At 50.7% G+C, this 27903-nt stretch overlaps 1 protein-coding gene, 1 long non-coding RNA gene and 1 pseudogene across 3 annotated transcripts; 2 read left to right on the top strand and 1 right to left on the bottom strand.

Annotated features, from left to right (window-relative positions):
* Nucleotides 1-66: 66 nt before the first annotated feature.
* Nucleotides 67-25576, top strand: LOC123478225 (uncharacterized). The gene is made up of 4 exons (XR_006653376.2): nt 67-893; nt 1346-1438; nt 21404-21785; nt 25218-25576. It is a non-coding gene; the product is annotated as an uncharacterized lncRNA (long non-coding RNA).
* Nucleotides 3566-4127, top strand: LOC112322326 (small ubiquitin-related modifier 2 pseudogene; annotated as a pseudogene).
* Nucleotides 14728-27903, bottom strand: PSEN2 (presenilin 2). Of its 2 annotated transcripts, none has more exons than XM_024576040.4 (10): nt 27760-27903; nt 25570-25784; nt 24365-24506; nt 22608-22675; nt 21692-21912; nt 20965-21063; nt 18427-18510; nt 17985-18086; nt 16678-16796; nt 14728-15468 (listed from the first exon to the last, which is right to left on the bottom strand). In XM_024576040.4, exons 1-10 carry the CDS (start codon nt 27901-27903, stop codon nt 15313-15315), a joined length of 1350 nt encoding a protein of 449 aa, XP_024431808.1. In that variant the 3' UTR covers nt 14728-15312. The 2 variants fall into 2 exon arrangements, with proteins under 2 accessions (XP_024431808.1, XP_045040349.1); XM_045184414.3 differs by having other exon boundaries at nt 17985-18083.

Here is a 27903-nt window from a genome sequence, read left to right as displayed (position 1 = left end):
GGCTTCTCATGCACACAGAGCCCTTCCCTTCTTCCCTCCTCTCTCCTTTCCCCTAGTTAGGAAAGCTCGAGCGTGAGGCCCGGCCGTGTGGTCGGTGGGCCTGCGCGCTTGTGACTCAAGAACTGTCCCTTCCTCGGCGGCGAAGCCACGGATAAGGTCGCAATGGCCAGTGTTTTGCCGTCACCTCCTTGCGGTGCTCCCCCGGCCACAGAGCGGGCCTGGAAGGGAGGCGGTGGAAGGAAAGGATGGGACTGCGGCGGGAGCGACTTGAGGACTGGGCGAAGCCTACACTGTGCCCGCCTGGAGGTGTCACCGGGGCCCCTCCCAGTTTCACCACAGGGCGCTTGCTGAAGGGGAAAGCGCTTAGGCGTCCCGGCCCCACCTGCTTGTCCTTTCTCCTCTGGCCAACCGTGTTGGCTCTGTGCGGGCGCCATTCCCAAAGCCGGAAGCCGGTGAGCCCTAGGCTTACCGCCGGCGCCTTCAAACTAGGGCTCCGGGGAGGTGGCTGACAAAGCGTGCAGCTCCCGGCTGGGCTCAGACCACCCGAGTCGTTTGTCCTTGCCTGCTAAGTCTCCGCGCTGAGGGTACGGCCGGCAGACAGGCCAGCACGTGGAAAGAGTAGAACCGCGTGCGGCCCACTCAGTCCCGCGCGGGCTCCTGGAGGGCGTCCCGGACGGGGAGAAGCCCGCTGAGACGCAGAACCACCTTGGAAGAACTGCCTCCCTCCACCAACATTTGTCCCAAGTCATTCCTCCCTTGAACCCGGAGAATTCAGATCCGAGCCAAGGTGTGACTGACAATTTCCCCTCCGGTGATTCCCAAAGGCTGGTCTGCAGCTCTCTCCAAGGTTGTTAGTGGGGCGTGCGGAAAAAAGGAAAAACAAGAACAATGTGGTGAGTTTTCCATAAAGCCGTTCAAGCCAAAGGATTGTCCTTGCTTCTGAGATTATTTTTTGGAATTAACATTCAACTTGTTGGAAACTCGTTTATTTTACTATTAGAAAAATTAAAAGCTATTTGATGTTGATGCCTGAAATGGGGGGAGGCGGTAGTTTATTTTACAGGCATACCTCCCAGAGGTTGTGGGTCGTTTCCAGACCACTGAAATTAAGCAAATGCCAAAGTAAAGAGAGCCGTGAAATTTTTTGTTTCTTAGTGCATATCAAAGTTATAGTATACTGTAGTCTGTGTGCAATAGCATTTTGTCTAAACAATGCACATACCTTCATTAAAGAGTACTTTATTTCTAAAAATGCCATCCATCGGCTGAGATGGCAGCAATTCAGTCACATCTTCAGGCTCCACTTCTGATTCTAGTTCTCTTGCTGTTTCCCCCACATCTGCAGCCACCTCCTCCACGGAAGTCCCTGCCCCGTCTGAGTCCCCGTCTGAGTCGTTCATATGGATTGGAATCAACTTCCAAACTCCTGTTAACATTGGTATGTTGACCTCTTCGCATGAATCATGAATGTTCTTTTTTTTTTTTAAGGCTTTTTTTTTAAAGATTCTTACTTATTTATTTTTAGAGAGAAGGGAAGGGAAGGAGAAAGAGAGGGAGAGAAACATCAATGTGTGGTTGCCTCTCGCAAGTCCCATACCGGGGACCTGGTCTGCAGCCCAGGCATGTGCCCTGACTGGGAACTAAACCCATGACCCTTTGGTTCTCAGTCCAGCGCTTAATCCACTGAGCTACAGCAGCCAGGGCATGGATGTTCTTAATGGCGTCTAGAATGGTGAATCCTTTCCAGAAGGTTTTCAGTTTGCTTGACACAGGATTGCTCCAAACCTTCACTTTTTAAAAAAAAACACAGTATCTGCAAAGCACAATGAAACGACTGTGCCTGTACCGCTTTAAGTACGTGGCTTTCCCATGAGGCCTTCGCAAACCACTGCGGGGGAAATTCTGGACTAGGCAATCGCCGGAGGCCCCTTCCCCTAAAAGATTTTCTTATTTTAAATACCTTTTGAACATTTTAATTGGTTTTCATCTTTCTTTAGGCAATAGTGATAAATTCACGTGATTTTTAAGACAAACTATTTTAAAAAGGTTTGCAGTGAAAAGTCTCCCCCTACTTCATCTCTCTCCCACCCACTTCCCAACCCCAGTGCCCCCACGCCCTCTCACACAAATGTAACTGCTGTTATTAACTTTACCATCTCTCTTCAAAGTTTCTTTATACATACATAGGCAAATACAAACACACACACTCCTATTTTATAGAAATGGTTGTTCCATACACTTTGTTCTGTTTTTTCATGTAATGACACAGCTTGGAGCTCCTTTCCAAATTTGCACATAGAGAGTCCTCATTCTTTTTTTCAGTACTACGTCATGTGGACGAACCATAATTTATGTAACCAGTCTTCTATTGATGGTTATGAGGACTGTTTCAATTCTTCTGCTATTTCAAACAGTGCCACGGTGAATAATCCTGTTTTCTTTCAAAGTGTGATTAATTTGGACCTGTGCAAGGCAGGGTTGGTGCCCGGAGAGACCAGTGCAGTGCACAGCCCACAAGTGTCCTCTCTGTGCCCAGAGGGCGGATACACATGACTCACTGGCTCCAAGATCTGTCACACACCCCCAAACTCCAGTGGGGAAAACATCATTTCTAGGGCACCAGGGATGCACCACTGAAGGCCACAATTTGAGGAGGTCGCCAGAATCAGGAAAATCCAGCCCATTTCTGCTAAGGGAATGACTTCAAGGAATTCCCTAGCCTGTTCCACTAAGACAAGACTAATCACTGTAATTAGCTAACTGCACAATTAGAAGTGATTAAGCACGTTATAGACGAGGCTCAGCTCCCTACCACTGGAAACATCCCCACTCAGCCCATTACAGTGGGTCTCTTTGCTCTCTTTAGCATGTGCTCGCAGCGTGTGTCTGCCTTCGCAGTGGGGTGTTGTTTGCATTTGCAGATGAACTTCCTTTCAACATACTGTAGCTTATAGAGATTAGCCAGTATGCCAAATTGTTGGCTTCATTTTTCTATTTTTCAATTAAGATATAATTTATGTGCAGTAAAATGCATAGATCTTAAGCATATAGTCCAGTTCATAAGTTTTTATCAATAAATAGCTCATGTAACCAACCAAGTAAAATATAGAACAATTTTTCCCCTCCAAAAAGTTCTTCATGCTCCTCTTTCCAATCACCTCCCCCACCATGCCTCAGGCAACTATTCTGATTCTAAATTGATTTTATCCAGGAAAAATAACTGATTACGTGACGTGAATGGGGATGCTGCACTCTCTAAATTGAAAATTAGTATATAATTCATTCTCTTGTCCTAAAATTATCAGTGTGTGGGGGAAGTCATCCCAGTTACTGAATACATATTTTACTGTGTTCTCCCGTAGACACTCACTGTATACTTTTTTAAAACTTTTTTTTATTCACTTAAATTTACGAGTAGTCTCTACTTTTGGGCCCCAAGTCTAGAAACAAAAGAAGCAAGAAACGTACTGGAATCTGAAAACCCTGACCCAGCCTATCTTTATGTCAGTCTCTTGCATCACTTCCTTCTGAGGTGTCCAGAAACAGGGTTACGGGAAGGGGACTTTAGAAAGCACAGGAGCTGGCTCCTTCGGTGCGGACCTGGTACCTCTTTTGTGAAGCGGCAGCTGAGGAGACTCCGGCGCTCGCCATGGCCGACGAAAAGCCCAAGGAAGGAGTCAAGACTGAGAACAACGATCATATTAATTTGAAGGTGGCGGGGCAGGATGGTTCTGTGGTGCAGTTTAAGATTAAGAGGCATACACCACTTAGTAAACTAATGAAAGCCTATTGTGAACGACAGGGTTTGTCAATGAGGCAGATCAGATTCCGATTTGATGGGCAGCCAATCAATGAAACAGACACACCTGCACAGTTGGAACTGGAGGATGAAGATACAATTGATGTGTTCCAGCAGCAGACAGGAGGTGTCTACTAGAAAGGGAACCTGCTCCTTCACTTCAGAACTCTGTTCCTCCAGACCAAGAAGACATTCTCAATTAGAAAACCGCAATTTGGTTCCACCACATCCTGACTACTACAGTATAGTTTTCTCTATTCTTTCATTTCCCTTTCCCCATTCCTTTATTGTACATAAAGTAACTGATGTATGTGCACAAGCATTTGCATTTTTTTAAAAAAACTAAATGGCCAATGGTATGTTTTGATTGACATCACATGGAGACGGGATGGGGAAAAATACTGGTTCTGTGAAGACACCCCCTTTCTCCATTAGTGGCATGCTCATTCAGCTCTTTATATTCCAGTAAGTTATTTTGCTCTCGCTCTTTAACAAAAAAGACACCACCATAAAAATCCTTGCATACCTTGTTTGATTGGAGAATTTTAATGTTTTTCATTTATCATTGTAAAACCAAGGACAATTTTATAACTTTTTTGTACGTAGCTGTTACATGTAGGGCAATCTGTCTTTAAGTAGGGGTAAATTACTCTGAACGAAATGAATCCTAGGTAGTTTTCCCTTCAAGTCAAGCGTCTTGTTGTTTAAATAAACTTCTTGTTTAAAATGAAAAAAAAAAAAAAAAAAAAAAAAAGAAAGCACAGGAGCTGCAAGGAAAAGAATTTACATAATAAGGATGGACCAAAGGCACACACAAGACTCCATGTCGCCAGTGACCGAGGAAGTTAAAAGCCAGTGTGAACTTTTGGTAAGAGTATAGAAGGGCCCGGCTCCCCCGGATGAAACGAGCAATTTCCGGAAGTGATCAAGAGGCGCGTCCTAACCAGTGTGTCAGGCATGTGGCAGAGTAGTGAGCACTGTGGGTTCACACATGCGCACTTATGCCTGCAGTGCACAAACACGACCTGAATCAGGGGGCGGGGAAACACACATCTTCGATTTCTGGGATGGTTATAACATCTATTTTACAAAATTACGTTAAAGCTTTTTTTTTAAAATACATTTTATTGATTGTGCTATTACAGTTGTCCCATTTCCCCCGCTTCATTCCACTCCATCCTGCCCACCCCCTCCCTCCCACATTCCCCTCCTTTAGCTCATGTCCATGGGTCATACATATAAGTTCTTTGGCTTCTACATTTCCTACACTATTCTTACCCTCCCCCTGTCTATTTTCTACCTACCATTTATGCTTCTTATTCTCTGTACCTTTCCCTCCTCTCTCCCCCTCCCAATCCCCTGTTGATAACCCTCCATGTGATCTCCATTTCTGTGGTTCTGTTCCTGTTCTACTTGTTTGCTTAGTTTGCTTTTGTTTTAGTGTGGTTGTTAATAACTGTGAGTTTGCTGTCATTTTTGCTGTTCATATTTTTTATCTTCTTTTTCTTAGATAAATCCCTTTAACATTTCATATAATAATGGCTTGGTGATGATGAACTTCTTGAACTTGACCTTATCTGAGAAGCACTTTATCTGCCCTTCCATTCTAAATGAAAGCTTTGCTGGATAGAGTCATCTTGGATGTAGGTCCTTGCCTTTCATGACTTGGAATACTTCTTTCCAGCCCCTTCTTGCCTGTAAGGTCTCTTTTGAGAAATCAGCTGACAGTCTTATGGAAACTCCTTTGTAGGTAACTGTCTCCTTTTCTCTTGATGCTTCTAAAATTATCTCCTTATCGTTAATCTTGGGTAATGTAATTATGATGTGTCTTGGTGTGTTCCTTCTTGGGTCCAGCTTCTTTGGGACTCTCTGAGCTTCCTGGACTTCCTGGAAGTCTATTTCCTTTGCCAGATGAGGGAAGTTCTCCTTCATTATTTGTTCAAATAAGTTTTCATTTTTTTGCTCTTCCTCTTCTCTTTCTGGTACCCCTATAATTCGGATGTTGGAATGTTTAAAGATGTCCTGGAGGTTCCTAAGTCTCTCCTCATTTTTTTGAATTCATGTTTCTTCATTCTTTTCTGGTTGAGTGTTTCTTTCTTCCTTCTGGTCCACACCATTGATTTGAGTTCCAGTTTCCTTCCCATCATTATTGGTTCCCTGTACATTTTTCTTTGTTTCTCTTAGCATAGCCTTCATTTTTTCATCTAATTTGCGACCAAATTCAACCAATTCCGTGAGCATCCTAATTACCAGTGTTTTGCACTGTGCCTCTGATAGGTTGGCTATCTCCTCGTTGCTTAGTTGTATTTTTTCTGGAGCTTTGATCTGTTCTTTCATTTGGGCCTTTTTTTTTTTTTTTTTGTCTTGGCCCGCCTGTTATGTAAAGGGGCGGAGCCTTAGGTGTTCACCGGGGTGGGGTAACGCTGGTCACTGCACTGTGACTACTGTACGTGGGGGAGGGGCCGAGAGGGAGCGATGGCCCTTGCTCTGCTCTCTGCTGGATTTCAGTCACTCCCTCTGCTACCCACAAGCAAATTGGGTCCTTCTGGTGCTGATTCCCAGGTGGGTGGGTTCAGGTACGTTCTAGAACCCTGTGGGTCTCTCCAACAGACACTCCTGTAAGGCCAGGAGTTTCTCCCGCTGCTGTAACCCCCACAGGTGTTTTCAATCAGAGGCTTGAGGCTTTATTTCCCCACGCTGGAGCCCTGGGTTGCAGGTCTGTGCTGGGTCTACCAGCCACTGCCTCGCCGGCCAGCTGCAGCCTTGTCCACCCTGCTCCACAATCCACCACCTTGCTGGGTCTGCCGGCCGCCGCCTTGCCACGAGTCCTCTCCGCCCCTCCTACCGGTCTGGATGAATGTTTCTTCTTTATCTCCTTGGTTGTCGGACTTCCATACAGTTCAATTTTCTCACAGTTCTGATTGTTTTTTGTTTTTAAATTGTTGTTGTCCTTCTTTTGGTTGTGCGAGGAGGCACAGTGTATCTACCTACACCTCCATCTTGGCCGGAAATTCCACACTTTAAAGCTTTTGATAACAATCACCAAGACATGAAACTGATGTCTTTTGATAATTTTTCATGGATTTCTGTATTAAAAATAATTTTGCAATTTTAACCCGAATTCTTGAGAGTATCTCACTCTAGCAACTATAATAATCATAATATTTTTCCTTTTAAGAAATTAATACAAGACTAGCCTTAGATGGATAAGGTGGTTGTACACCTGAAATTTATATTATTAATCAATTTTATCCAATAAATTTAATTTAAAAAATAACACATAGTTTATGACCCCTTTAATAGTACTTAAAGTAAAAAAGTCAACTTATACCTTAATGTGAACTTCGCATTTTCAACATTTTCCTTAGAAGGTGAAATGGAGTTTTAATAAGTGGAAGGTGACATTGACTTTTTCTTGACTGGTTCTATGCCTCCACCCTCTTCCCAGCTTTATTTCCAGACTCTCCAGGCTGCTTGTGCACCGGCTTTCTTGGCAAGCATCCCTGAGGCTATTCTCCAGGGACCCAGCTCCTTGGGGGCTGGGGCCACGTCCTGTGCCTCTTTCATAACCCATGCCCTCCCCGTGCCATGGGGAGTCCCAGCGCTTCTCAAGAGCTGGTCCCAGCACATGGACATTTCTATGGCAGCTGCTCGGCCCCAGCCCCCCCCAGCCGGGACCTGGCCTCCAAGTCCTGCCAGGCCAAGGGCACTGAGCCTGGCGCTGGGTCAGGCCCTGGGTCTATTTATGACTTTTTGTCTCAGGGTTTGTGCCTTGGCACTTTGCACTCAGGAAACGTTCCCCCCTCACCAGTCCACACACACGTCTTTACCTGGAAAAGAGGAGAACAGTGGGTCGGATAAACTTTTTTTTTTATGGCCCCCACGTCTCCTCACCTTTGGTTCATTCTCCTTGGTTTGAGTCCTACATCCTTAGATGAGAAAAAGAAAGCCTGACATCCAGATAAAATATCTGTGTGACCACTGATGAGCTTATTGTTTCTCACATGTTTCCCCTTAGTAGGGAAAATTTGTCTCCCAAGGGGGCAGGAACCTCTTCCTTATTCCCACCACACATGCCCTTGAGCTCGGCTCATGGACAGAACTAGTCATTGATCAATCCAAGGCCCCGGTGGGAGCCTCTCAGGAAACAGCTGAGCCCATGGGGGAGCCAGAGCACGTAGTGTCTGAGAAACAGGTGAGAAGCTGCTCTGTTTCTATCTCAGCAACATATCTCCTCCCAGGAAAGGGGTGAGAAAAAGGGACTCGGAGCCAGAGATGCTGAAGCCAGCAGAGCTGTACCAGTACACCAGATCCTGTGAGCACATTACGTGACCCCTCCGGGCCTCTGTGGTCTGAGGTGCGAAATATCTGACCTACCTACTTAATTCTTAATTTACTTTTATGATTATTGCTATCATTATTTTTAGCAGTGGCTCTATTTATTATATAATGCAGTTGTCAGCTGAAGCTTCCCTAGGTAAGACTGGTTCCAAACACCCATTGCATATCCTGTGAAAGTCTAACATCCTCCCCCAAATTTTGGTCCATTTCCGGGAGACCAGGGCAGAAGGCAGGAGGAGGCTTCCATTCCTGCAGTCACCTCTGGCCTGGAGCCCCTGCAACTGCGGAGTCCTGTCAGTTGGTGGACTGTCTTGTCACCTGTGTGCTGTCCCAGTCCAGAGCTGTGCCAGCCCCTTCGGGGGAGTGAAGGGGTCCCCATAACAACTTTGAACGAAATGTCAAATACCTGTGTTATCGAAAGTTTTTAGCCATCCCATCCTACAAGGGCTTTTATTGGCTGATTCCCCTCATGGAGTAACTAGTCCAGCTTGCTTCTCTCCTCGCTTCACCTTCCCATCTCTTCTCCTTAACCCTTCCCTTTTGGATTGTCTCCAGAATTCCAAATTCTTCTCACTGTATTCTGCAGAGTCATTGATCAACTCAGGCAATTCAATCCTCAAGGCTCAGAGTTAGGGTTTTCCCTTCAGCAAGATCTGTCACCTTCCTTGTGAATCAGGCAGTTGGAGCTGTAAATTTCTTTCTCATTCTATTAAGATTGCAATACAGTTTTTGCCAAATCCTTGCCAAGTGACACTTCCACATCTCAGTAAGCAGAGAAAATGAAAAGGAGCCCGATTTTGGATCTCATTCTGCACAAGCAGGGGAATCTGTTTTTCAGGTCAAAGTGAGAGAAAACTGTCATTGGGAGTCGGGGACAGCTGGAGGGGTCTTCTAGATGGCCAAATGTGTGCCCAGGCTTAGGAAGGAGAATCTCAAGATACCTAGAGAAAAGTTAGGTGCGACTGACTGATCTTGTGATTCAAGAATAAAGGACTGGCAGCTCGAGCAGGACCATACAAAGTGATAAATCCCAAAGAGTCCCAAAGAGGAAAGAGAGAAAAATAGGTCCATAATCCTTTACAACTGCAGGTAGGGGAACTGTAGGAAAGTCAGCAGGGTGCTCCTCTCCAGGAGGGCTGACAAAAGCATCTTCCCCGTGTGACCTCCCCCACTGCCCTGGAAGCGGTCTCCATTCCAAATGGGAGGTCTGAACGTGCCGGGCCTGGCAATGGCACACGTCCCTTCTGCCCATGCTCCCCCGGCTGGCGTTCAATCACACTGCCACACCCAGCTGCAGGGGAACCTGGGAAATGCAGTCTCTGTGTGGTCAGAAGGCAGAGTAGAGTGTGCATCTTGTCCCGTGGCCTCACACTCCTTCAATTTTCCTCATTAAGGAGGAGGATAATGGGGTTAGAGAGTTGAGGAACAGTATCAGTAAGGGGACCCAGGTTCCCAGTCAGAGGGAGGTCGTAATACAGCGCCCTGCTGTCCCAGAAGAGCTGTCTTCTGACGTGGAGGAGTTGCACCCAAGGGTCCAGAGGGTGCTCAGACGAGTTAACTTCATCTTTGGGGAACTTCCCTGAGCAGAAGTGCTGCTGGAAGAGGCAGACAATGTCATCCTGATTTCCAGAACTTTCCTTTGCTCTGTCCACTGTTTCGGTGCATCTAGGTTTAACACACCTTTAAAATAAGCGTAATCGCCCTGGAAAGAACAAGTCATTTATTAACCCTCCTGTAATTCAGTCTCCACCTTGCTTTCTCCCACCTTCATGTAATCTTCCTTAAATTCCCTCCTTAATTCTAAATGCATTAAACAAGCTACAAAGTTGTCATTCTCAAGGGCACTTGATATCTTGCTTCCCAGCAATCATCGTCAAATAAACTTACAAAAAGAGTCTGTAAGTCTCTTACGTCAACACAGTAAAGAATACAGGGTACACTTTCCTGGCGACAATGGAAATGAGAACAAATACTTCCAAGTGAAAGCTGAGATTCCGGAAAATGGACTTCTCAGCCCAGCTCTGCATGACGTAGGGGTGATGTTCATTCTCTGAACGCAGCAACCCCTGCCAGGTGGTCGGGCTCCGGACTGGAACAAAACCCCAGCCCTCTCTGGTTCCTGACTCATTGGGAGGGAGCACTCCCGGCCTGAGCCTCCTTCAGGCAAGAACCTGGGTTTATCATCTTTGCTTCTCCAGCACCACTGGCCAGAGACCCAATAGGAACTCTGTCACAAGTTGAACTGTGAAAACCCAGGCTCTGGGTCCCATGGTGGCTCCTGGGAGAATCTGCTGCCCTCGTGTGGCCGTCCTGGCTCAGAGTGAACAGAAGGAGAAATTCAAGGCAAAAGGAGTCCTCGGAGAGGCCAACGTGGTTGAAGACCGTTGAACTGAAAGCAGCAGCCTTCCTGGGGGGCAGCAGTCCTCCAACTTTTTGGTCTCAGGCCCCCTTTACACTCATAGATTTTTTGTCAGGTGGGTTAATTAAATCCTGCTTAAAAATTACAACTGAGAAATTTTTTAAAATATTGATGTATTGATTCCTTTAAAAAAATAAACATTTCATGTTAACACATACATATATTTATGAAAATAGTACATTTTGCAAACCAAAAAATAACTTTAATAGAAGGGTGGCATTTATTTACATTATTGCAATTCTTTTTAATAGTTTAATGGAAGACAGCTGGATTCTCATGTCTTCTGCATTCAACCCCTTGTGAAACTGTGTCATGCAGCTTCTGGAAAATTCCAGTGCACTCATGAGAGAAGGAAAATTAAAAAGGCAAAGAGCCCTGGCTGTGTAGCTCAGTTGGTTAGAGAGTCATCCTGATACACCAAGGTTGCAGGTTTGATCCCTGGTCAAGGCACATACAAGAATCAACCAGTGAATGTATAAATAAGTGGAACAGCAAATCAAAGTTTCTCTCTCTCCAAACTCAATATAAATAAATACATAAATAAATAAATAAATAAATAAATAAAGCAAAGAATACCAGTATTGTTATGAAGTAGCTTTGATGTCATGGGCTCCCAGGGCCACACTCTAAGAACTAACCCCAACTCAGGGTCCTTCTCCGTCAGCTCAAGAGAGCAGGGCAGAGGTAGCAGCGAGGGGGGTTTGCCTGGGGAAGAAAGAATGACTAAGTTCCACCCTCCCTTTCACCCTAAGTCCTGGGCATTCAGGCTGTGTGGCACCCCAGGTGGCCTTTGCTCCAAGAAGAGACTTCCGCAAAAACAGATGGTAAAGCCTTCAAATGTTTTCCTTTTGCGTTTAAAACAGTTGGACTGATATGAGACGGAAAAATTAAGGAAGACTATTGGCTGAGTCACTGTTTTCCCACCAGGGACAAGATTTTTTAAATTCTCTCCAGGCTGCGGAAGAGAAGAGAGTCCAAGAGGGGATCAGCAGGAATGAGGTTGTGGCGTGGCACGTGCGAAATGCATGCAACTGGCCACAGATCAGCCTCGCTCCAGAATATATATCTCAAGAGGCCCAAATATCCATAAATAAAAGGCAAATGAAAAATGGGCGAAAGATATGAACAAATAACCAGCAAGGAAATCTGCGCAGCCCAAATGTACAAAAAGATGCTTAACCTCATGGCAAACTAAAGCCTAAGGAGGTAACACCCATCCAGTCAGCAAATGTGGAAAATCTGATGACACCGAGTGTTGGCGAAGTTAGAGCACAGGAGACCTTCAGACTGCTGCTGGGAGGATGAAGGGATCCACGTGCTTGGGGAGCCAGTGGGAGCATCCAGTCAGCAAGGGGACTGCAGATACCCAAGTTCACAACAGGATGTGATGGGGGAACACAAGAGTTAAAAATGTTTAGCTTTAGTTAGAGTTAATAGGCTTAGTGATTAATGCAGGTAGAAGGCTGTAGTTCCAGGAGCTGGAATGAAGGACCTAGGGGACCTGCCCTGACTCCAGGAAGCCCACAAACAATTCAGCCTTTGTGCCAGTGATCAGGATGGTGTCTGAGCCATCGTGCTCCAGGGAGGGAACGTCCAGTGACCAGTCTGCAGATGAAAGGATGCTAGGAAAATCAGCGGATGCGGCTTTTATCTGACTGGCTTTTCCCCCTGAATTCCGAACCTTTTCCTACCCTTTTCTCCTCCTTATAAGAAAGGTCAGCCTGAGATGAGGTGTCACGGTGGTTTTTAGGGTACATAACCCGCTGTCTTCTCAGATTGCTGGCACCTGAATACAGTGCCCGCGAAGATTCAATCCTTGTCTCTACTCATTGGTTCTGGCAGTGACAGGCAGCACGAATGCCGACTTTTCTGGTTTCAGATGCTCCAGGCAGTTCAGTTATAATACAGAAATTCTGCAAAAACCTGGACTCTCCCTTCACAGCGTAACAGGATAAACTGGACTTTTGTACAATAGACTACTGAACAATACTTAAAATAACCAACTCAGTGTTACATTCACATTACTGAACGTATTAGGAATGTAACATTATTTTTTTTTTAATTGTCAAATATGTACAGTATGACATCATTTCTACAAAGTTTTAAAAACATGCCGACAGGTAAAACAAATCTAAACGTGGATGGGAGGGACACAAGTTGACCTTGAGACAGTGCACGGGATTGAATAGGGCTGGGGTGGTGTACAAACAGGCCTGCAGAATCAGAAGGCTGTATTTGTAAAAACCAATCTGGAAAAAAATGTTAAGATCAGTCCATTGGTTTCACGGTGGAATGTAAGTGTTCACACACCAGTTCTTTTCAGCATGTTTGAATTTTCTCTCCCTTTTTTTAAAACCCTCTTTATTTTTCCTGTCCTCTACTTGTGTGCTGGGCTCCGCTGCTTCCCAGCTAGTCAGGGCCCAAGCTTCCACAGGTGGAGTCTCTTCAAGGATCTTGGTTTTCTCTATTAGTAACAGTGAAATGCCAGCTGGCTCTGACTCTCTCGGAATTCTAGCCTGTATTTCTCCCAAGGCCTTCAGGAGAATAGCTCCTGCTATAGATGTGCTAATTATTAGAGGAATTCTGCTTGATGCTTGAGCTTTTGTCAAAGATTTGCAGGAGCCTCAAGACAGAATCCTATCCGCAGGAGTCAACAAAGAGATTAGAGGTGTCCCACTCCCCCTTGGATCCCAGTGCGCCCCTAGGTATCACCCACCACTTGTCCCGCCGCTCCTCCAGTTCCTCAGCCTAAAAGATGCTTGAATTCTGCACTCTCTTAAGGTGGATTTGTGAAAATTATAACTTCCCCCCTGTCCACAATCTTCGGGAGCGGGCACCTTCTGTCTCCATCAAGCTTTTCTTACTCCAAACTCCGATGTTTTGAATATTGGCCTTTTTTAAAAAAAAAAAAAAAAAAGTCTGGCACATGAACCTTGACCTGGTAACACAATGGTTCTTACCCTTTGGGTTGTCACATTTACTTATTTTTTTCCCCCAGTCTTAAAACACTTAACCTTAACACTACATCATGGCACCTTTCATCTCTCCCTGCCTGATGGTCAGTCAGTTTAGATAAGGGCCTCCACCTTCGGCTTTACCGCTTTACCTCGATTGTGGCGTCCACCCCTAGCACCCTGGTCAGCCCTTTGAACAGAACTCTTCCAGCCCAACAAATCCAAACACTTGTCAAATCTCATCTTTGGCAGCCCCACGCCGTTAAACACCACCACATCACATGAGCTTCTCCCAGTGTTTCTTCCTTTTAATCTCTTGGGAGTTCTCACCATCTGGGACCAGCCCTCACCTTCTTAAAACTCCCCCCGCTCCGAGCTTTCACCCCTGGGATGCTGCCACGCTGGGTGTCCGGCTGTGAGGTAGTCACAGCCAGTTTCAGCTCTCAGGTTTCAACTGCCAGCGCTCCGCAATGCCGCCACTCAGCCAACTCGCCTCTCCTGTCTCCTCCGCTCTTCTACACACAGCCCCAGGGGAAAGAAGTCTCCTGTCACACATCGAAACACGTAATTCTCTTATTCCCCTCGTGACAAACAGCCAGCTTCGCGGCCCTCACGTTAGTTCTGGGACAAGGAGACAGAGCCACACTCTGAAGTGCACTCGCAGCAGCTGGGTTTCTTCAGCAGTCTGACAGCCTGCTCCCTGCGGGCCGGGGGCCTGCTCTGCGCTGCATCAAGGAGCTCCAGTTCGTCCTGAGAGATTCTGCTTGTGATGCATGAGTGCTACGGAGAAAAGGGAAAACCAGCCTGTCCACATCCCACCCCAGTGCCCAGAGAAACGACCACAGAATAAAGAGGGCGGGTTTCTGAACACAGGCTCTTACCTCGCCCCCGCCGAGCCTCTGTCGAGGACACTGGCTGTATGTTCTGGCGTCCGCCTCGCAGGGCTTCTGGCAGCGTGCACAGCTGAAGCCAGCACAAGGCATGTGCTTAGCACGCACAGCCTGTCACACACCAAGCTATCAGCCACCCAGCCTCACGGATCTCTGCATACCTCTGCTTCGGGAACTTTCTAGTCAAAACAAGTGACCGCAGGCATGGAGGGGGGCAGTTAAGCCTCTCACCTTCCTAACTGGGCAATCTCGTTTCTGTGCCCAGAGACCCATTATCCCTGGAGAGGCCGGGAGATGCACGGCCGAGGCCAACACTGACAGACAGACCAAACGCCGACATTCCACCAGGATTCGTCTTTATTGATACGAATATTGCGCCCCGTGCCAGAGGAACTGCTGTAACAAGATTAGGACTTGATTTCTAAAGGCAATAAAATAACAATGACCTCATAGACAAAGCACTGGGGACAATCCTTGCAGAGAAAATGCGCTTTTCTTCTTTGGCCAGAGTGACCAGGTGTTCCGTGCTGCCCTGGGCGTGAAACTCCGGTCCTGGTACACATGCGCTCCTTCCTTCATTGGCCCTCGGAACATCCCGGCTCTGAGGTGTGTGCCCAGGCGGCCTTCTCCACGCTCCTCCTCCACCACGTTACCCTTCCTCCGCTCACCCGATCGACTTCCCGCTTCCGTGAGGCGAGTGCTCCTGGAGGGGCGAGCCACGCCTGGTGACAAAACAGCTAGCACCAAGAGGCTGGCTCTTCTTCACGAAGTGAACCCGGTACTTTTTGATTCTCGTTGATCTTTTTTTTCTAAGGAGAGCAAAGTCTTAAGTGGCACTAGAGTGTAAAACTATACAACTGCGTCCAACTACAATCGTCTACAGCGTCCAGCCACAGAGCCACGCGCCCCTCAGATGTAGAGCTGGTGGGAGGCCAAGGTGTCCATGAAGGGGCGCACCAGGTTGTCCGTGGAGAAGTAGAAGATGAGCCCGAATGTGATGGAGATGGGGAGGGCGGGCAGTGCTTTCTTGAACACGGCGAGCAGCAGGAGGGTCAGACACAAGCCCTGCAGGACACCGGGGGGAGGGGAGGTGGTGATGAGCACTGTGGGCCCGGGGTTGTGGGGACCAGTGAGCAACGGCCTAGTCCCTGGGCTCAGGAGCGTGTCAGGGCCTTGTAGGACAACAGCCCCGGGCACCCATGGTCTTCCGTGGTCCTCTCAGCAGCTCTGTGAGGAGCCTGAGGGCAGGAGCTCTCACTCCCATGGTGACTCCCTGCCCGTGAACAGGTGAACCAGAGAGCTGGCCTCCTGGTGCTAGATGCTGCCGCCTCCACCAGGCTACCTTCCCTGTCTGGCTGCCGTGGTAACACGTGGACCCAATGGCAGCATGCCTCCCCTCCAAGGGACACATGTAGGAGAACTGGAGAGGCTCAGCTGAAATGCCAGCGTGGGCTCAGCAGCGGACACTAAGGAAACCAAAGACGCCCGTGACTCCTCCCCTCAAGCAGGTGCAGGAGGGCCGAACCTGTCCCCACACCTGCAAACGCAAACAGTGGTCCAGGGTGGGGACAGGGAACCAGTGTGCCTGCTCCATCCCTGGAGAGAGCAGGGTTTCAGGTGAGACAGGCCAAGGTAGAGGAGCCTGGGTCCACCACCCTTCCCTGATACACACTGTGGACGGATACAGAATCTCCAAAGAGCTGAGCCTCGGCCTCCATGTGCCACGTGCTGCCCAGGGTTCACGGGGACAGAGCCCTGAGTGTGAGCCACTCAGAGCCCCTGCCACTGAGGGGCAGACGATGTAGTTCACTTCCCCCATCATGCGGATCTGGCTGCATTACGTGACTATAGGGGCCTCCAGATTTCACTGACAGGCTCAAAGTACTTGGCTCCCCCTCCTGAGCCCCAGGAGACCCCTGGGATTCGAACCCCAAGATGCCTGGGTGGTGCATGGAGGGAACACACCCAGCCCCAGAGACGGAGACCTGAGTTCAAATCGCAGCTCGTCCCTCACCAGTGCTGTGCCCCCAGGCCCAAGGCCCTCAGCGAACTTCTTCCTCCAAGAATCTCAGGTGTCCTGGCCCTTGCCACCCTGGCGTGCACACTCAGTAACGTCAGGGCCCTTGTCTCGTTGACGCCCAGACTCCCCTGTGCGCCTCAGTCTCACGTTGAGGATCCTGGAAAGCCCACCCAGCCCCCATCACTTCTGCCCCTCCCCGGGACCACAGCATCTGAAAATCCCCCCAGGATCCCAGGCCCCCACGGCCCACTTACGATGAGGATGGCCACAAAGCAAGCCAGTGTGGTGTTCCAGTCCCCGCTGCCCGTGGCCGCCGCCTTGCCCACCAGCACACTGTAGAAGATGAAGTCTCCGAGGCCAAGCTTCACACCCCCTGTGTGGGGAAGACAGAGGGGTCCATCATCTCAGAAGTCCCAGGGGAGCGGCAGAGGAGGTGAACAGCAGCCAAACGGCCAGGAACCCAGGGGACAGAGTCCTGGGGTGCTCAGGGGGCCAAAGAGGGTAGCTTTGCCACCCAGCCTGCCTCACCTGGACTCTGGGACAAGGAATGGCTGCCTCGGGAAAAGAGTAGCCAGCGGGAGAAGGGGGAACCTGTGGACTGAGTGACTTGCAATCTGGGCTGTGAAAAGCTGGCATGTCTGATAACTCCCCTAAAACTGGTGCTTGGCACTTACTTTAATTCAAAAAAAAAATCAAGCAAAACACATGGTCCAAAACACATGGGGGAAGGCTGTGCAACTTAGTGCTGAGTTTGACTGATAAGTATTTTTTAGGAAATTCAATTTCACTACTTGTAAGAACATGTACAACACCCACAGGTCCCCTGGAGACCTGTTCCCCTTAAAAACAGGTAAACATATTTATTATTAGCTTATTTATAACTGAAGAGTCAATGAGAGGAGTTAGAATGCTGTCACGTTTGTTTCTGTTAGTATAACCGCCCCAGACACTTGTATAGGATAATTTTGTTTATCGCAGACAGCACAAATTTTCATATGACAAACTCAAGTAGGCCTGATCAAGGACACTGCTGGCCTCATCCACCCCCACACCCTCCTCCCTTCCAGGCTCCAGATAAGAGGTGTTCCTCCTCCTGGTCAAGGAAGTGTCTGTCCCCAGCTGTGGCTGACCTTCCAGGATTCTGCTCAGAAGTTACTCCTCAAGCAACTCTCTCTGATCTCAGAGACCTAGTCAAGAACCCCACTGGTGCTCCGCACCCGGGGTCTCCTGCACCATACCCCCAACTCACAGAGTTCACTTCACAGTCAGTGCCCACACCATAGCCGGGCTGGGCCATAGCCGGGCACCCCTGCCCCCTGCAGTGCAGGCACACAGCTGATGCTCAATGAATGCTGTTAAATACATCCTTTAGTCTGAATGTGCAAGTCCCCATGGCATGGCCTGCCAACCCAACCCTGCCCTTGCAGGTCTCTCCTTGACCTCTGTAAGGCCATCTCTGATGAGAGAGGAAAGTCTCCCTCACACCCCCCTCCCCAGACCTCAGGGAGCCGCACCTCCGCCCTCCGCCCCCACACAGACCATCTGGACATGGGCACCTTACTTTCCTCCTCTTCCTCCAGTTCCTCCCCTGGGTAGCCAGGCAGGGGGTGCTCGAAGACTTCAGGGTATGAGGGCTCCCCAAAATTGTCATAGGAGTCTTCTTCTGGGCATCCAGTAACAGCAGGTGGCAGCGTCACCATGGGGGAGGAAGAGGACGAGGGAGAGACACAGCCAGTCAGAGGCCTGTCTGAAGGCCAGGGCTGCCCCGCCCTCACCCACCAGCCCCAACGCAAAGAGCACGCCTCTCCGGGCCACAGAAAAGAAGTGAGGCTGAGGCAGAGGACCGAAGTGCCCCTCACTCGATCCCCAAGATGCCAGGGGGTTGGTTTTCTCTCCTGCCCACCCAGACCCCATGTCTCCCAGAGAGGCCAAGCCAGGCTGAGCTGGGCACACAAGACAACCTGCCCCCAAGGACGAGAAGCTACCAGCCCCCCAACACTCACCCATCTCTGGGTCATAGGGTAGCTGAAGGGCTCCCTGAGAGGAGGGGTCCAGCTTGGCCATGCCCACCGTCCACACCATGGCGGCTGGAGAAGGAGACAAGGGTCAGGCCTCAGTCAGGACAAACTGTGGCTGCCCCTGGGCCTGAGAGGCAGGTGGGCCAATCGGTGTCCCCAGGAGCCTGCACGGGACCCTCCGTTCCATGGTGCTCCATATGTCCCACTGTTAGGAGGCCACTGGGGGAGGGGTGCGGCTCACTGACCAGGTGTGGGCAGACAACTCTTTTCCTATCTTTTTTGCCTCCTCAAAGAAACAAAGGTAATAGTATCAGTGAATAGTTTGGTGAACTAATTGTGGTTTTGTTTCATTGTGGTTAAAAAAAAACAAACAAGTAACATAAAATGTATCATCTTAACCATTTTGAAGCAGGCAGTTTAACAGTGCTAAGTGTATTCACACTGCTGTGAAACAGATCTCCAGGCCTTTTTCACTTTGCAACACTGAAACTTTGTATCCAGTGGACAAGCCCCACTGTCCCCTCACCCCTCCCCCATCTTACTTTCTGTCTCTGTGAATTTAACTATTCTAGGTAGCTCATATAAGTGGAATCTACAGTATTTCTTTTTGTGACGGGCTTGATTCGCATAGCATAATGTCCTCAAGGCTCATCCATGTAGCACATGTCAGAAGTTCTTTTTTAAGGCTGAATAATATTCCATCCACGGTGTACATATATACCACATTTGATTATCCATTCATCCATTGACAGGCATGTGGGTTGCTTCCAGCTCTTGGCTGTTGTAACTAATGCTGCTACAAACGTGGTTGTACAAAAACACGTTCAAGACCCTGCTTCAGTTCTCTCGGGTACCTGCCCAAAAGTGGGACTGCTGGGTCACCGGGTCTTAATAGGGTTTTCTCGCTCCGGCCCAAAACCTCACTTGACTCATACCCCAGCTCTCCATCTCTCTAGCTGAATGCCTAGTGAGCACCTCAAACTCAACATGCCCCAAATGCTCTCAACAGCTGCCAGTTCCATCCTTTGTGTTGTTGCTCCCAAAACAATGACATCATCGTGGACAGTCTCGCATCATGTCCCAACCATCAGCTCGTCTTGCCAATTCTGCCTCTAAAATGCCCCCAGAACGCAACCACATCCTGTTGCCTCTACTGCTGCCCCCGAGCCAAAGCCCATTCTCTCTCTCCTGGGCTGTCATTCGGCCTCCACACCTGGTTCCTGCTTCCACACTTGACGCCCATACACTCTGTTCCCCACTCGGCCACCTGTGCGATCCTGTGAAAATATCAAGTCAGGTCAGCCGGAAATCTTCCAGGGGTGTCACAGCTCACTCAGGAGTAAAGCCTAGTCCTCACCACAGCCTGCACGGCCCATAGTGATCTGGAGCTGCCCCCTCCCCCTGCTGGCCCCGGGGCGCTCCCTGGACACACCAGGCCCTTGCCCACCTCAGGGCCTTTGCACTTGTTGCTGTTCCTTCTGCCTGGAATTCTGTCCCCAGATTCTCCTAAGGCAGGAAAATGCTGCCTTATGACAAAGGGCTTCCTTGACCTTATGCAGAACACCAGCCCCCGACTGCCCTGAAGTCCTTAGGTCCCTTACATTGCGTTCTTTCTACAGAGCAGTCACCTCCTGATTTACGCATTTGCCTGTTTAGTTACCGCCTTCCCTCCTAGAACGTGAGCTCCACCAGAACACAGACGGTGAGCGGAGTCCAGGCACCAACTCAGTCTTTCCACACGTGTGATCCCAGCTCATCCCTGAAGCATGCCTGGAATGTGCTTTCACACTCGAATCTTCATTTGTTAGAGATTACCCAGAACTCCATAGCTGTTCCATCAGCAGTTTCTCCAGGACACCCTGCAGACAGCTGAGCCCCAGAGATGCACGCTTTCTACTTAAGTGCCACCAACAACAGACAGGAGGGTATTACTAGCACAGCGCCGTGAGCTCTGGGAGGCCTGGGCCCACATGGACCTCGTCTCCAGCTGCAACTCCAGTGCTCCGCACAGTTCCCACCACAAAGCGGGGATCTGACCTCTGACACACGTTTGTTGAGTGCATACAAAAACCCAAACCTCTACATGCTGGCCTGAGCCCAGGGGCATCCCACATGCCTTCCCTTCAGAAACGTCACTTCAACCAGCCATGCAGCTGTGAAGGAAGCCCAGTGAAAGCCAGGCGAGCCCTGGTCCCCCACACGCCTTCCCCAAGGAGCCCCTCTCCGAAGCGCCTCCAACCATGGAGGGCTGAGCGGGTGGCCATGGGCTCTTGGAATGCAGCTGGCACCCACCACACACCTGCCACTTGGTGGGTGGAGCTCCAGGGCCCCTCCTGCTCTAACTTTCCAAGCTTCGTCCTGTGTGACAGAAGGTAGTGTATGCTGTCATCTCCAGAAGGTGGAGGCTGCCACCTCCTCCCTTTGGTCAGGGAAAGGACAACTATCTCCTAGTCCACTCCAAGAGCCTGGCTGCCACCTCGGTGCCTCTGAACCCACGTTGGAGGAGGCACGGGGGCCACTCACATGAGTATATAAGGGCAGGAAATATGGGCTCATTTCTCTCCTGCGCAGTCTCCACCAGCATTCTCAGCGGCCCTTTGGGGCACAACACAGCCACGAGATCTGGGAAGAAACAAAGTTAAAAAGACACTTATTCCCAAACAACCCCGAAAGAGGGGAGCCGGCCCTCTTAACAACAGCATGGACGGGGCCACTGGTTCCCGGAGCCCTGAGTGTGAGACTCTCAGGGCAGGCCCTGCTGCCCCATCACCCAACCCCCGGGGTCTCCAGCCCCAGTCCCTGGAGTCTGCACTGGTTGGGGAACAGAGTGGTAGGATGAACTTGAGGTCCCACTGCTCTGGGCCCTGACATGAAAGAAACAGAAAGAAACAGTACTGGTGAGGGCAACTACCTTGATACTAATGAAAAAGCGGCCCACTCTTTGGATGCTCCTTATTTGTAGGTCCTGTGCCCAATCTGCACCCATAACTGACAGTGTGTGGAGCGCTTAACAGTGGGAGTGCTCAGCAAACATCTGCCATTACTAGTAACCACACCAACAGTCACAAGGCTACAGGACCTCACAGGCTTTACGGAGGTGAGCCTCTTGGGAGGAAGACCAGACAGGCCTCACAGGGAGAGAAGGGGACCTTCCCAGCACCTGCCACATGTGAGCAGCAGCGAGGACTCGGCCCAGGATGCTGACCCCACTGCCCGCCACCAGGCCCTTGTACCGTCTGTGCCCACTCACCGTACACAGAGATGGCGCCCAGGATGACCCACGCGGACCATTCCGGGAGGTACTTGATGAACACCAAGGCCATGAGCGCGCTGATCATGATGAGGTAGGCCTGCTGCAGCACCAGGGGGCCCTTCCAGTGGATGCACACCATGCCCACCGCCCCAAAGTTCCAGACGGTCAGGAACAGGGTGGGGTGGTCCATGGCCACATTGTAGGTCTTGAGCACCTCCCTGCAGAAGCCCAGCAGGGGGAGGCGGGGAAGGGGGCACTCAGCAGGGAGGTTAGTTAGACCCTGATGCAATTCAACATCCGCCTGCTCCTCGACCATGAAGTCCCAACTGGGTTTTTCCAACTTCTGGTTTCATTGACTGAGTCCCTCCCCCATTTCTATGAGCCCCAAACTAACCACTCGGAATCGTTTCTGGAGCAAGGTGGGGACTACACCGACGTCTCATTCTTGGGCAGGCTCCCATAAACGTGCACTGGCACAACCCAGAGGGCCCTGGGCCCCTGGGGAAGGTCCTGTCCCTCCTGTCTCTTTGAGCCCCCAGGTTGGGCTGATACCCCAAATCAAGGGCAACAGAGACCACTTTTGCTACACGCCAGGAAGGACCAGGCCCAGCCCCAAGATTAGAATGTAAAGCTCGAGGGATTCTACCCTCTTCAGGGTCACAGAGCACCTTCTCCATGCTGGCTCTGCTTATCTGCTTTAACTTAGGAACCAGAAAGAGATGCATGGCCCACCATGGAGCCCACACTCCCATGTCTGAAGGCAGCCTGTGGGAAGAGGGCTGGGCTCGTGGAGCAGAGACACTGGGGGTGGGGGTGCCCAAGGGGTGCCCTGCCCTGCCCAGGTCCTTTACAGTCACTTGTGCCACATGGGCAGGACCCCCAAGGTTCCCGCTGCTCACCAGCTGCCACTCACCCGAGGTAGATGTAGGTGAAGAGGAACAGCAGCATCAGAGAGGACATGATCAGCCAGCCGTGGATAAACTGCACAGAGAAACAGGCAGAGTAACCACACCATGGCCCCGTGTATCACAGGCCCTCAGGTTCCAGGACCGAGGCCCAAGCCTGGAAATCCTTCTGCATCAGGCTCCTACGAGACTGTGCTGGGAGTACTAGCGGCCGTTTCCCAGATACAGAGTGCAGAGAAGTTCTAGCTCTCTGAAGGTCACCCAGCAAGTGTACAAAGGAGACAAACCTCCTTTAAGCCTGAACACCCGGACCAGTACTCGCTCCGAAAGGGTGCTCTGGGTGTCCCCGACATGCAGGCACACCTATGCTCTGGAGGAAAAGCTAGCAAGGTCTCTGCCCACGTGTGCTGCACTCCGGTGTGAGGGCAGTTGGATGATAAACAGATACATATACATTCTAGCATGTGGTGATAAGGGCCACGAGGGAAACATTGGCAGGACGAAGCGATGGCAGATTCATTAGGGGTGCCGATTCAGACAGGTGGTCAGCGCAGGCTCTTGAGGTGGCTTCTGAACAGTCGACACAGGGAGTCCCTTCCCACCTGAGCGCTGGCACACGCTCCTCTCCTGGCCAGACTCAGGAGGGTCAAGGACGAGGGTAAGGCTGTCCCTAAGCCAGTCCCTTGGCCAGCCACTAGTGGCACAGAGGTGACACTCCTGCCAGTCTCCCCACTCTGGGACAGACCCAGCATGGGCCACGAGAGATCTCAGGGAGGACCTGATTTACCAGGAGTGAAACGGGTGGCCTTTGTCAGGCTGTGCGTGGGCTGCCTTTGGGAGGCACTGATGCTCTTTTGTCCCAGCCAAAGTTTTCATGTAAACAGTATCCTCTGCCCCAGTCAAGCAGCTCTCTCCTCTGCTTCCCACCACCCACCCCACCCCACCCCAACTTAAAATGCTGGGGATCATTTACACAGGTAATTATTAATTGAGAGGCCTCAGCTCCCAGACGCTTCCTGACATCCTCTCCCATCGCTCAGCCCCATTTCCACCCCCCAGCTGGGAAGGGGCTCTAGACTGAGCCTCCTCATCTCCCGCTACCTGCTCCACAGGTGCTGGCAGCCTGACCACAAAGTGCTGCACACGCCCATGCGCAGTTGGTTTTAAATCAGGTTATGCCTGCTTTAACCACCTTTTAGTCACTGGGGCTTCAGGGAGAAAAGCCCGAAACTCACACCTAAAAGCTTATGGCATCTCGGGGGACAACGCCCACAATTTGGGTCAGGAGGACTCCACTCCTCTACCACCTCCTACGGCCACTCCACAGCCACAGGGGGGCCCCCCAGCCTGGACTGGAAGACCCCAGCACAACGTCTGTACTTCCCCAGCCTAAAGGGAAATGGGAAACTAAAAATAAACCTGGAGGGGAAGTATGGGGTCCAGGGAGCCTAAAATAGAACATCTCACTTCTTCAGAAGGAGAAGCAAACTAAAATTCACTCTGAACGTGAGAAGTGACGCCCTGAACACTGCGAGGAGCAGCTCACATCAGTGGGATTATGTGTAAATTGAAGAGAAAAGAGCCTCGGGTAATCCGCAGTGGGGGCAGGAGTGGGCGTAAGAGTACCAAAACCCAGAGTCTGTTCTGCAGGAAAAAAGGGACTCTGATTTTTTTTTTTCTTAAGCCAACGGTTGCACACAGAGGGCCCGCGGGGCGGGCGGCCGGGAGGAGGGGCGGGCAGGCGGCGGGCAGGGCCGGCGCTCACCTTGTAGCAGCGGTACTTGTAGAGCACGACCAGGAAGATAGTCATGACCACGATGACGCTGATCATGATGAGGGTGTTGAGCACGGAGTTGAGGAGGCGCTGGCCCACCGAGGGCGTGTTCTCGGTGAACGGCGTGTAGATGCTGAGGGCGAAGGCAAGGGCCTTGGCGTTCATTCTCTGCCTGCTCTGGGTGCCCCCGGACCACTGGTGGAGGCACCCTGGGAACACCTGCCATGCTGGAGTGCTGTCCGCCATCCCCACCAGCTGCCCTGCCGTCCAGCCCATCTCCCAGCCCCTGACCTCTCAGCCCGATGACCGGGCCCAACGTGACAGCGGGAAAGGGCTCGATGACCGCACCATGGCCCCGCACACCCACACCAATGAGACCTGGCCCTGGAGGTGCCTACCCCACCGCTCTGTTCTGGTCCCAGGACAGCTGGCCGTTTCCCATACCCCTCACTATCAGCCCCACCCAGCCTAGCATTTGCCCCTACTTCCACCCTACCCAACGCAATCAGTTCAGGAAGCAAGTCCCTGGACCCTCCCTGTCCAGCCTGGGCTGCCAGGAGTGAACTGCCTGCGAAGTCCCCAGGTTCTCTTAATGCTTTGCACCTCTGTCTGAGTCTCCCACAGAGTATAAGCTTCCCGAGGGTGGGGGCTTCTCTCTCTGCTCCTTTCTTTAAAAAACAAAACTTCACAAAAACTGCCTAAATTAAAAAAAAATGGGGGGGTACTTGGCAGTGATTAATTAATACAAGGAAGTGGGGTGAGGGAGGGGAAGCTTCTCATTTTTCTATGCTGCTGCTCCTGCCTGTGTTCTTTTTACTAAAATAAATACACTCTCCCTCACAAGGTTGGATGTGAGCCGAGAAACCTGGTCCAGCCACATCGGTTTACATTCATGGGAGCAGAGGCCCAGAGAGGAAGCGACTTGTTGGAGGCTACACAGTGACAGGTAGCACAGCCGTGCCTGGGACCTGGCATTTGGAGCACTGTGCTCAGCACCGTCAGGCGAGAGGATGCCTTCTGCAGTAAGCCCGGCGTGCCAGAGTGGGGCGCTGTGCTAAGCCTTTGCACATATCAAGTCCCTTAATTCTCCAGGTAACCTTTTTATCAAACCTCTTCTTACTGCCACCGGCTGGAGCTGCAGGAGCAGTGGAGCCCCAGGCCCAGCCCTGCTCCCCACCTGCCAGGCCCCCACTCACAGCTGCCCGTTCTTCTCCGTGTAGAAGCGCACGGACTTGATGGTGGCCACCACCACGATCATGCAGAGTGTCACAGGCACGAAGAGCATGATCACGTGCTTTGCCCCGTATTTGAGGGTCAGCTCCTCCTCCAGGCCCGGCAGCCGCCCGGGGACCCCGCTGCAGACGTAGCGGTCAGGGTCCTCCTCGTGGTCCTCCTCGCTGTCCTGGTTTCTCTGTGGGAAACCACACCGTGTGGGCCACCAAATGCCCCAGAGGTGGCCTAATGACACAGGGCATGCGTGTTTTGGAAGAGGAATCGAGAAGTTTGAATGTTTGAAATTCCAGGGCATTTGAAAAGTGTACGAGGACCACCAGAGAAGGGTCAGAGTTGGTGCTGACCACCACAGATGCGGGGAGGCCACGGCAGCCACAGAGGAGGGTGGTCCGCAGGCCCCTGGCTTACCAGTGAATGGGTCTGGAGCGCGTCTAAGGAGCTAGCTCTCCCCTACCTCAGTACAGGGGCTCAGGATGCCACTCAGTTCTGTTCATGTGGCCATACTGACTTGGGAGGAGACAGGCCAGGGGACAGGCAGAAGCTAGAGAGTAAACCTTTTTGGTTGACAAATCGCAAACTAGATTGATCGGTACACACAGGGACTTTCTTTGATTATAAATAAGACACTGGGAGTTTGCAGAAAAAGACATTACTTCAAACTTTTGCCCCCCAAAATCAAGCATGTGAAATTCGGGCTCCGAACCAAGGAGGCTAACCCGGCATCGAGCGCCTGGGAGGATCTGGCCTGTGATAAGCTGGGAGAGCAAGTGAGTGAGCAGAGAAGGAGGGTGCAGGGATGCCTGCCAGACGCTGGCGTAAATGAACCCATAAGGATTTCCGTCTTGGAATTGTGGCAATTTAGGGTCATTAGCTGTCTTGGCAATTACATTAACAGCCAAAGACAAAGCCAAATGAAATGGAATAAAAAATGGTTATTGCTTCAGTATTGGTGCTCTGCAGAGATTTTGATCTAGATACTCAGCTAAGAAGGAAAAGAAACAAACCGTTAATGAACAGGAACTGAAACAGCTAAAATGCACAAAAACTCCCGGGGATACAAGATGAAGAAACTACCAAGAAAAGGCTACGGAGGGGCTGAGCAGTGGCCTTGAGTTAGTGAGGTCCCACTCGGAGGGCACAGAGCGTCCCAGGAGAAATGATCTCCAACTTCAGCACACAGGATTTGGGCTGGCGGGAAGAGAAAGTTCCACATGGCAAGGTTTTTAAATACTGTACTGGGTAAAATGAAGAATGAGATTCAGGCAAATTCAGACAGTGCCTTGCCCTGATAAGGAGGGAGGCGGCTTGGGTAGGTGACTCTCCCAAGGACATCTGCCACTTCAGAAGGTTATCGTCAGCCCTCTGGGTTGCAGAGACAAAACCACCGCATGGTCCACCCCTCCTGTGTGAACTAAATGAATGTGTGTCCCTCCAAAATTCCTATGTTGCAGCCTAACCTCCACTGTGAGGGAATCACGAGGTGGGGCCTTTGGGAGCAGAGCCCTCGTGATCAGGGATAGTGCCCTTATAAACGGGACTGCAGAGAGCTTGCTCACCCCTCCCGCCGCGTGAGGACGCAGAGAAGACAGCTGCCTGTGAACCAGGGAAGTGGTCTCTCACCGGACACCAGATCTGCTGGCACCTTGCTTGGTCTTGGACTTCCGGTCTCCAGAGAGTGAGAATTAAATTTCTGTGTAATTTACAAGCCACCCAGGCTTTGGTAGTTTTGTTATAGCCCAGAATCCCCAGCTTGAAAGTCTAAGGTGACTCAGGGATAGTCACCACATCGACCACCTGCCAAAAAGGTTCCCCTGCAGCAGTGTTCCTCCTGCCGCCCTTGAGCGTTGTGTTACCTGTCCCCGCATCCAAACTGACTCTCACGTGCCTGCATTAAGAAGGTGAATCTAAGGGGCAGGGGCTGGGTGCAGAGACTCAGTCCACTGCTGTTGAACTTGAGCAGGCTGGGAATGTAAAGTCTACTACAGAGCCCTCACAGAGCAGATGTGAGCTCTGCCATGGCAACCACCCACCTTTCTGGCCATTCTCACTTTTACTTTCCCCTCCCCCTGCCCAGGACTGTCTGGTTTCCATCCGTTAGGTACAGGAACCCCAGGGGCTTGTTTGGAGGCCTCAGCCCGCTGGTGGGAACCTACCCACTGGGCAGCAGTCTCTCCGTCCTCCAGGCCCTGCCTGGCCTCCTGCTGGCAGGAGCGCGGTGTGGGGCTCTCGGCTGACATCAGGGAGGTCCGCTCGTTGCATACTTCTTCCTCGCTGTCAGAGGCCATGAACGCGAGCAT

The sequence above is a fragment of the Desmodus rotundus genome, chromosome 10 (assembly GCF_022682495.2).
Source record: "Desmodus rotundus isolate HL8 chromosome 10, HLdesRot8A.1, whole genome shotgun sequence".
Lineage (NCBI taxonomy): Eukaryota > Metazoa > Chordata > Mammalia > Chiroptera > Phyllostomidae > Desmodus > Desmodus rotundus.
This window is presented reverse-complemented; position numbering and strand designations above follow the sequence as displayed.

Coding starts and splice junctions, on each gene's coding strand:
- PSEN2 (XM_024576040.4), bottom strand. CDS start 27,903: ATGCTCGCGTTCATGGCCTCTGACAGCGAGGAAGAAGTATGCAACGAG. Junction 25,785..27,759: donor GAGAGACTGCTGCCCAGTGG/GTAGGTTCCCAC, acceptor GGTTTCCCACAG/AGAAACCAGGACAGCGAGGA. Junction 21,913..22,607: donor TTCACCTACATCTACCTCGG/GTGAGTGGCAGC, acceptor GGGCTTCTGCAG/GGAGGTGCTCAAGACCTACA.